The 9,805-nt window shown below is 32.7% G+C and overlaps 1 protein-coding gene and 1 pseudogene across 1 annotated transcript; both read right to left on the bottom strand.

Moving 5' to 3' along the window:
- LOC104731148 overlaps window positions 1-1,635 on the bottom strand; it is a 6,846-nt pseudogene extending 5,211 nt beyond the window's left edge.
- Window positions 2,285-4,958, bottom strand: LOC104731149 (cysteine-rich receptor-like protein kinase 18). The gene is made up of 7 exons (XM_019233780.1): window positions 4,093-4,958; window positions 3,853-3,982; window positions 3,655-3,778; window positions 3,353-3,563; window positions 3,024-3,261; window positions 2,803-2,956; window positions 2,285-2,720 (listed from the first exon to the last, which is right to left on the bottom strand). Exons 1-7 carry the CDS (start codon window positions 4,928-4,930, stop codon window positions 2,388-2,390), a joined length of 2,028 nt encoding a protein of 675 aa, XP_019089325.1. The 5' UTR covers window positions 4,931-4,958; the 3' UTR covers window positions 2,285-2,387.

Here is a 9,805-nt window from a genome sequence, read left to right as displayed (position 1 = left end):
TTTTTGACGGTTAAAACTAACAGACCAAAGAGGAAATAATCAAGGCTTTTGTTTGGAACATATTCATAGACGAGTAATTTCTCTTCTCCTTGTAGCGAAAACCCTAGAAGTCTGACAAGATTTATGTGCTGAAGCTTTGCAACAACAACAACCTCGTTCTTGAACTCTGTTTCACCTTGTCCTGATTTTTTTGACAGTCTCTTTACCGCAATTTCAGTACCATTCATGAGCATACCCTTCATGAAAATATTAACAAGTTGAGAACATTTGATTCTCCACATAAAAAGCAAATGAAGTGGACAAAGAGATATATATACCTTGTAAACCTCACCAAATCCACCTTCACCAAGCTTGTTACGGTCAGAAAAGTTGCTCGTCGCGGCTTCAATTGTCTTTAAATCAAATTGAATTGATTCCGCTTCATTTGAAACCACGCTCGTTAAAGGGTTCCACATCCAATAACAAAAGTTTAATAGACAACAACAACAACAACAAAAAAACTCACTTGGAAGTTCAATATCTTTATTTTGGTTTCGTCTCTTGCAAATAACCAAGCCTACAACAATCAGTGTTATAGTAACAACAATAACAGCGATTATCGCAGCTATAGTTCCTCCAGATATTTTTCTATCTGCAGAAAACACAATGCACCAGCATCATATAATTGCGCAAAAGCCAACGAAGTATGACAAAATTGCTCTACAATACTACCCAAAGGACTTGCCATTCTTCTTGGTTATATTTGTTCGGTTGGGTACAGATGGTGGTGAAGGAGGTGGTGAACGTATGTCATTAATACTATCGAAAGCACCAGAGAAAGAATACAATTCCCACCGGAAAAAGCAACTTGGCCGCCATATAATGCTGCCTCTCTTCGCATGGTAAAATGACTTATAGTAATCAAGATTTCTCTCAAGGCAAAGTTTACAATCCTTTGAAGAAACATCTGGAGTGCATTGCATCAACACTGATATGTTCCCGTAAATGGGCACCGGAGCTACATCCTTCGCATAGTATTTACCAGACAATGATAAAGTAGACGACGAATTGTTTCTCACCGATGAAGATGCTCTTCCGACCATACGGGACATTAACACGTCCCACACACTATCAAATTCCTTCTGGTTCTCTTTTCTTATCTCATTAACATTGTATAACCCATCATCTGGTTTCAAGACAAGTAGACCGAAGAAGGACTTGCTAGAGTAGCGGACATGACAAAGGATTTTCTCACCTGACCATGAGAAACCATCCATCTGGTTAAGACAGGTCTTTAGTAAACTTTCTGATGTAGTCTTGATACAGTTGGAGCAAACATCGGATTTAGCACCTGGAGCACACATCCCCATGGCGTAAACTCGGTCTGGACCAAGCCCGATCGAACCGTTGAAGTAACCATCGTGAGCCGTGACGTTAGAAGGGAGGGTGGAGAGAATAAGACGGCGGTTGTTGTCATAAGTACTATTGGGTTTGAAATTCCCAGTAGTTGCATCACAAGTCTCTGTCGTCTGAGCAGAAACTGAAACAGCAGTGAAGCTTATAATGAAGAATAAGAAACAGAGGATTGATTCACAACTCGTCTTTGCCATTTTTTTTTTTTTTGTTTCTTTAGAGAATTGAGTGATGGGTGTTGTTTGGTATTTGTGGTTGTGGTTCTTATCAATATCACCGTTATTTCTGAATTTCCTATAGTTGAGTGACCATGCCGCATTAATGTAGACATTGACTTCTTTGGATTTTCGTGGGAGGCTTTGTTGGACTAGATCCTATATAAGTCAATCTTTATTATTACGAGTTTGGCCTTTATCTAGAACATACAAAGTCAATAATTGGCCTAACTTGTTTTCTTTTTAAATTGATAAAGGCTTTAATTGGATTAATTTTCAACGAGCAAAAAGTTATGATGCTAAAATAGTCTCACTGTCTAAGGCTCTCAGCACTCAAAATATATTCCTAAACGCATGCTAACCCAATGTGAATGCGTTTAATGATCTGAAAAGTCAAGAACACATGAAGTGAAAAAGAAAAAAAAAAACCAAATCCTCACTTTATTTCTATACTCTCATCGAGAGAATCTGTCCACTACGAATCTATGGAGAGATCCATGAGTCAATTTTTTTTTTCTTTTTGTTTTTTTTGTATTTGTAGATACATACTATAAAAGAAAAAAAATTCGGTTGCTTGACTTTCAAGTTAAGTGTTATAGCTTTATTAGTATCCCTATTAGTATACTTTTATCAATTTCCTGAGTGAATTTTCTATGCTGAACCAGTAAACCTGAAAGTGACCTCGTCAGAAAACACTTTTCAATATACGAACATAAATCAAGTGACAAGCCTTTGTGGAAAGCAAGAAAAGAAAAAACAGATACAGAACATGTTGAATTTTCAACGAGGATTAACATCAGTGATTGTTGCTTCATCAACGGAACAAGCAAAAGACTTGCTGGTCGATTGACCCGGCTCCAATCTCTGGCCTAATGGGTTCAATCCTTGTTCGTTCCTAAAGAAAAATCCAGGTGGCAAAGGCACAGGCAGAGTAATTGAGCTGGTTGTGACCATTTGGTGAATTGTAGACATTGTTGGACGATCTGCAGGATTTTTTTGAACACATAACAGCCCAATATGAATGTATCTAATCACTTCATCGGTTTTAAAATCATCTCTGATGCCGGGATCTATAAGCTCATGCAATGACTTATTCTCCCATAGCCTCCAGACCTACAAAATAGATTTGATCAGTGTTTTAAATTTAAAGAGAATCAAAGAAAGTATGGAATATTTTTGGTTTAAAATTACTCACATATGTGACTAAATTGTTAACTAAACCATCCATTTGGTAGAAGCTGCTATTCTTTTTGCCACTTATGATCTCAAGAATCAATACTCCAAAGCTATAGACGTCTGATTTCATCGAGAATTGGCCATGTGTCACATACTCGGGAGACATGTAACCGCTGCAAAAACAAAAGTTAGTCGGTAGCGAAAGGGTCCAATGATCAAACTTTTAATGTCCATACTTACAAGGTTCCAACTACTCTGCCTGTATTGGCTACAGTTTGGTCCATTCCAAAGATCCTTGCCATTCCGAAATCAGAAATTTTGGGATTCATATCAGAGTCTAAGAGAATGTTACTCGCTTTGAGATCACGATGTATAATCTTGAGCCGTGAATCTTGATGAAGATATAAAATCCCTCGAGTAATCCCACCGATGATGTTGCGTTGCTTTGTCCAGTCCAACTGATTTCGCTTCGTAGCGTCTGCAAATTTATAAATAATAAAATTATAGCTACGTATTAGAAGAAGAAGAAGAAACAGATTAAAACTATGTTTAAGTTAAAAATTACAAACCGAAGAGGAAATAATCGAGGCTTTTGTTTGAAACAAACTCATAGACGAGTAACTTCTCTTCTCCTTGTAGCGAAAACCCAAGAAGTCTAACAAGATTTATGTGTTGAAGCTTTGCAACAACAACAACCTCATTCTTGAACTCTACTTCACCTTGTCCTGATGTTTTCGACAATCTCTTTACCGCAATTTCAGTGCCATTCATGAGCATACCCTTGAATTTTTTTACAAAGATATTAAGCACATCCTATTCTCACACAAATGAAGCAAGTGAGGTGGACAAGTTAACGAGAGTATATATCTACCTTGTAAACCTCACCAAAACCACCTTTACCAAGCTTGTTACGTTCGGAAAAGTTGCTCGTCGCGGATTCAATAGTCTTTAAATCATATTGAACAGACTCCGGTTCATTTGAAACCATAATTAAGCTCGTAAAAAAGTACCACTTCAAAATCTAAGGTCTCAAGACCAAAACCAACAAACAAACCAAAAAAACAAGAACTCACTTGGTAAGTCAATATCTTGTTTTTGCTTTCTTCTCTTGAAAATAACCAAGCTTACAACAATCAATATTATCGTAACAACAATAACAACAACTATCCCAGAGATACTTCCTCCTGAGATTCTTCTATCTGCACAAAACAAAAATCACCAACAACATAATTAAAACAAAATACAATAAAAAAAATAAATATAAACATACAAGAAATTTCTCTGAAATGTTTTCCAATAAGAACTTTACCTTTCTTGGGTAAGTTGGCTACAGGAGAAGTTGTAGGAGAAGGCGGCGGTGACTTTGGTAAATTAATCTGATCAATAGCACCAGAGAATGAATACACTTCCCATCGGAAAAAGCAGTTTGGCCGTGATATAACGCCGCCTTGGTATCCACGGCAACAGTTGTCATAGTCGTCAACGTTTGTTCGTAAACAAGTGCTACAATTCTCTGAAGAAACGTCTGGTGTGCATTGCATCATTGCTGATATGTTCTTAAAATCGGGCACTGGAGCTAAGGCGTATGTGTAGTACTTAGACGAATTGTTAGCGCCTGATGAAGAAGAAGTTATTCCGGCGATCATACCAGACGTTAAGTTTTTCCACAAGATATCAAACTCAGTCAGATTCGTATTGAGTTCTCCTGTATTGTAAATCGCTCCACGTGGCTCCATATCGAGTAAACCAGAGAAAGGGCGGTTAGAGTAGCGAACAAGGCAAAGGGTTTCTTCACCTGACCAGAAGAAAGCATCTGCCTCGTTAGGACAGCTTTGTAATAAACTCTCTGATGTGGTCTTGATACAGAGAGCGCAAACATCATTTTCTGCAGCTTGAGCGCACATCCCCATGGTGTAGACTTGGTCAGGAGAAATCCCAATCGAACCGATGAAGTAGTAGCCAGCCTGAGCCGTGACGTTAGAAGCGAGAGTAGAGTGGATGAGTTGGCGGTTCTTGTCATAAGGACTATTCGGTTTGAAAGTCCCAGTAATATTGTCACACTTTTGTGCAGAAACAGAGATGGCATTGAAGCTTATGACTAAGAAGAGGAAGAAAAAAAGGACTGATTCACAACTTTTGTTTGCCATTTTTTTTCTTCTTAAGATAATGTGAGCATGGATGAATTTTGGCAAAAAAAAAAAAAAAGATAATGTGAGCATGGTATTTGTGGTTCTTATAAATTTAATCATCAGTTTGAATTTTCTATTTGAATATGCACATTAATAAGATATTGACAACTTTGAATTTTTTTGTGAAAGACTTGGACTTTGTAAGTCAGTCTTTGATATTACGGTTTGGGGCTTATTAATGAATATATTGTAGATGCCAATTATCATCAATTTCCACGACTACTAAGACTCGTGATTGATGCATTATCTACAGAACAAGCAAAATACATGACCAGGCTGCAATCTCTCAGCTAATCGGTTTGGCTCGGATCTGACCCTGTAGAAAAAATCTCTCAGCTAGTCTTGCTTTTGTACAGGTTAAATTACTTGTCAATTTATACCACTTTTAACGACTAATGTACATTTATGATGAAAGTATTGACCTTACAATATATATATATATATATATATATATATATATATATATATATATATATTAAATATTTTACAATAGGTCTCTGTAATGTTTTTACCGTGTAATGCAATAGGGTTCTCAAAGAGACCTCAAGAAATATGTGATCTTCTGACAATGTATGCATTGCACGGTAAAATTAGGCTTAATCTTTTTATCACTATGCAAAGTAAAATATTTTTTGTAATGGGGATGAAGAACCTTTAAAAACAAAAAACAAAGAAAGTTTAAGAAACATAAACTTAAAACTATATTGTAGTTGAAGAAGAGGACTTAAGAGGAGAAATCTAATGGACTTACAGCTAGAATATTATGAGTGAATGTTCAAAACCAAAGAGATTGTGCGTTAGGAGTTGAGCATTGAGCTCATCTTCATCACTAAAGACTTCCAACTATAGTTCAAAAGTTAAAAAAGTCACATTACAAAAAGTACCAAAAACTTTAAATCATGACTATCATAAAACATTATCCTTTCAAGAGGCTAATAAATATTCACAAGACTGATACTAAAACAAAAACATTTGCATGTCTTTGTAAATGATTTCTTCAGATAGTCATAGAGAAACTAATCTGTTAATCATCATATTCTAAGACATCGTGTTTTTAAAAGAAACTTCATAAAAGAATATCATGGGAATTAATGGGAAAAGAAAGACACATCATACTGAGTGATCGTTATGTATCTTAAGAACTGACATATCTTTTGGGCAGTGAAAGGTTATGTATATTCCTTTCCAGAACTATCCATGTGAACATTGGATCTTATATAATACACTAAACATTGTTTGAAGTTTGTAAGGAATTCCATTGACATACATTTATGGCAATAAATACGGTTATAAAACATATGGGTTGTAATTAATTTGGTCATATATGCATTATTGCAATATGAACAGTTTGAACAAAAGAGAACGTCCACCCATAATGTATTAAAGGTAATTGATTGAGCGAAGTAAATGTAACGTAAAGAAAAAAAATGAAATGTCCCAAATAAAAAATGTGTGTAGACAATTTAGCTTTAGATTAGCAATAATATGTCTTTTGTTACATATTATAAGAAAATGACACATCTTTTTTAAAAATAGAGTGCCTAATGACAATTTCTCATAACTCTTCTTGAAAAAATATTACTTTATTATAGTTTAATATATAGTAAATATTGACATGTGTAACAGTTGAAATAATTAAGTAATAAAGTTACGGTTGTGATAAAAAAATTAGTGAGGAATTTATAAATCGTTAAAACCTAAAATAGACAAATATAGTCTTCTAATATATATTACTTTTTCTTTAACAAAAATAAACAATAGAGATTTTTGCTATGAGATAATACTAAACAAAAAGGAAACCAAAAGTAATTAAATATTTGGCAGATGAAGAGAAACGAAATGAACAATTTTCTAAGTATAGCGCCAAATGTCACACTGATAGGCAAAATTAAAAATAAACCTTATCATATTATATAAAGATTAATAACCCAATGTAAATGCATTTAATTACGCATCATATCTCAAGAAGCATAGTGTGAGTTTGACTATAATTTTTTATGTTGTAAAGTGTGAAATGTAAAATGCTACAGTTCAGTTCTGTAAGACTTTTATTTTATTTTTTGAGAAGCTTTAAAGCGTAAATACAGTTTAAGACAATGGCGTTTAGGTTTTACTCTCTTCATGCTGATTAAAATTCTCTTATCGATCGGCGTGTCATTCTAATTCGTTTTAATTTTGAGAACTCCGGTATTCTAAACCCGTCCTTGTGGTTCCTTGGTGAAGAAATTGGAGATCGAGCTCGCAACCACTGAGCTACTGTGTTTTTTTTGAACAATTACTGATTTAATTATATTTAACCTAAAACAATCTTCATTAAGGGTAATATTGTCTTTTTACTATTGAGGGAGTTTTGAGAAATTGTTTTGATAGAAAAGGTGTTAGAAGATTTTGACTCAACAGAGAAATCGTCACTCTTCATCTAATATTGAATTATATCAGAAGTGCCCCGTGAAAGGATTGAAGTACTCGTCTATATACGATAGATAATTTACATGAAGACTAGTATGAAATTAAAAGGAAGAAATATCCATTAATGGACTTGAATAATTTGAGAAAAAATAAAGTAAATGTTTGATTGTTGAACAACATATATCATTGAAATGTGTAACATAGTGTAAAAGTTATTCTATAATTTATGGATATCTTTATTTCATTATATGGCTAAAATATTTTCTACTAGAAAGTAGCCCACGCGATACGTGGGTTATGTATGCATTATTAATTTGAAATAAAGGATGAAGTTTCTATTCAATTCTATATGAAATGTACATGTAATTGTTACTATATATATTGAAAATTAATTTTTATAATATTATGGTTTAACTACAATATTTTTATAGATATTTGTTATATGATGCTTCATAAAAGAATCATTTTGATAGAGAAAAAAGTTAAAGTACACACAGTATTATTGAAAATATTTAAACAATATGTTACTATAATAATATGACCATTGTTTTAGTTACCGCAAAATTAATTTAATTTGGCATTTTTGTTAAGTAATTAAGATAAATTATATTTATTTATAGTTTTTTTTTTTTGAAAAACTGATAAGTAGTCTAAAAATAAAATTGTAAGACCTTACTATATAATTTCTTTGATAGATAATCTAATTTTACTTTCATAATCTAAAAGTAATACTTAACAACAAATAATTTTAAAAGAAATACCTTCTCTTGTAATCTATTTTAAATAATATCCTTATATATATACAAAGTAACTAAATTTTAAACCCTAAATTCCAAATACTAAACATATTAAACATTATCATACTAAACATTATCTCTCAATCACTCTTGAATTAATTTGCCTCAACTTTTTATGTTTTGTGAATGATTTCATAAATAAAACATTTAACTTTATAGATTTTATACTATAGAGTATTGATGTACCATTTTTTCCATTGCTTGCTTTTTTTACAATTCACTTTACCTCTGTATAATAAACTTTTATTTTGCTCGGTCCAAACGTTTGAAGTCCCTTTGATATGCCTCCATCTTCATGGATAGTGATTCTCCACAATCTGGCCAATATTGTAATATGAAACAAAATCCCTTTCATCCAACAAAATGAAAATGTTGCCACAAATCATATTCCAGCCTTCTTTCCATTGGATTTTTTTTTTGTCAACATATAATCGACAAGGTCTGATTCATACCCAGTCCCTACTAAGAGATATAACACAACTTAGTAGAATCGAGCTCCTGTGGGATCGGTCGCAGAGGTGGTACTGTAAGCACTTGACTAAAAACACTTCCCATCATTTAAAATTTCTAAAATTATATGGGACTGTATTAAATGGTTATATTAGACAATACTCCCTATGTTCCAAATTAATTCATATTTTAGGATTTTCAAACATATTAAAAAACATATTAAAAACCGAATTTACTTGCATTATTTTTGTGATTAATGAATTTCAACCAATAATATTCAGTTCTTTTTTTTTGAAATTTACAATTTGTCATTAATTATTTAATAAAAATATCTAGAAAACCTAAAAATTGTTTTTGTGCAACATTTGTTTTTCTCTAGAAAATGGATTAATAAGGAATGGATGGAGTAGATTATAGTGAGGAAAATATATTGTGACTATTATAATATACATATTATTTGATGGCTTTAAAACATAATATAAATTTGTGGTCTAAGGTTGTTTAGTCTGCTTGTCCTCCGGAACTGGTCTGGCTCCTTTCTCGATAAGATGTTAAAACAAACACATAAACCTAAAATAAAGACATTTAACTAATTCTCAGGAAAGTTAAAATAATGTCTACATATATAAAAACCAAGAGTAAATTTTTATTAAAAAGTAAATAAAGGAATTTAGATTAAAATTTAGTTAATCATTCTTTTTAAGAATCTACCTTCTTGTATCTTGACAAGACTTTAGCTGAACCTTTAATATCCATTGATTCCACTCCATGGCTTCTATATAATCTATACTATTAAAAGGGAAGCACTTTTTCAAGGCAAAAATGAAACATTAGAATATATGACATAAAATAACCCTGAATAAATAAAAAAGCATACAAGAAGGACATTGAAGTAAATTTGGAATGTAAAAATCTCGGATCCTTCTCTGACCCGGGTGTAATTAATTCGGATCATGTATAATTTATCCGGAGTCAGATTAATAGTATTAATAGTATAGATATAAACAAACAAAGTCTTTTTCACTCAACAAAGTCTTGGCTTTTGAATTTTAGTGGTACCACGAGTGGCCCAAACGTGTAATATCCAATAACTCATTACCAAGTTCCATAACAAATACAGTGGTCCAATAATCGACTACTACATAAGAAATATCAACTACTACTATAATTAATTACT

The sequence above is a fragment of the Camelina sativa genome, chromosome 12 (assembly GCF_000633955.1).
Source record: "Camelina sativa cultivar DH55 chromosome 12, Cs, whole genome shotgun sequence".
NCBI lineage: Eukaryota > Viridiplantae > Streptophyta > Magnoliopsida > Brassicales > Brassicaceae > Camelina > Camelina sativa.
This window is presented reverse-complemented; position numbering and strand designations above follow the sequence as displayed.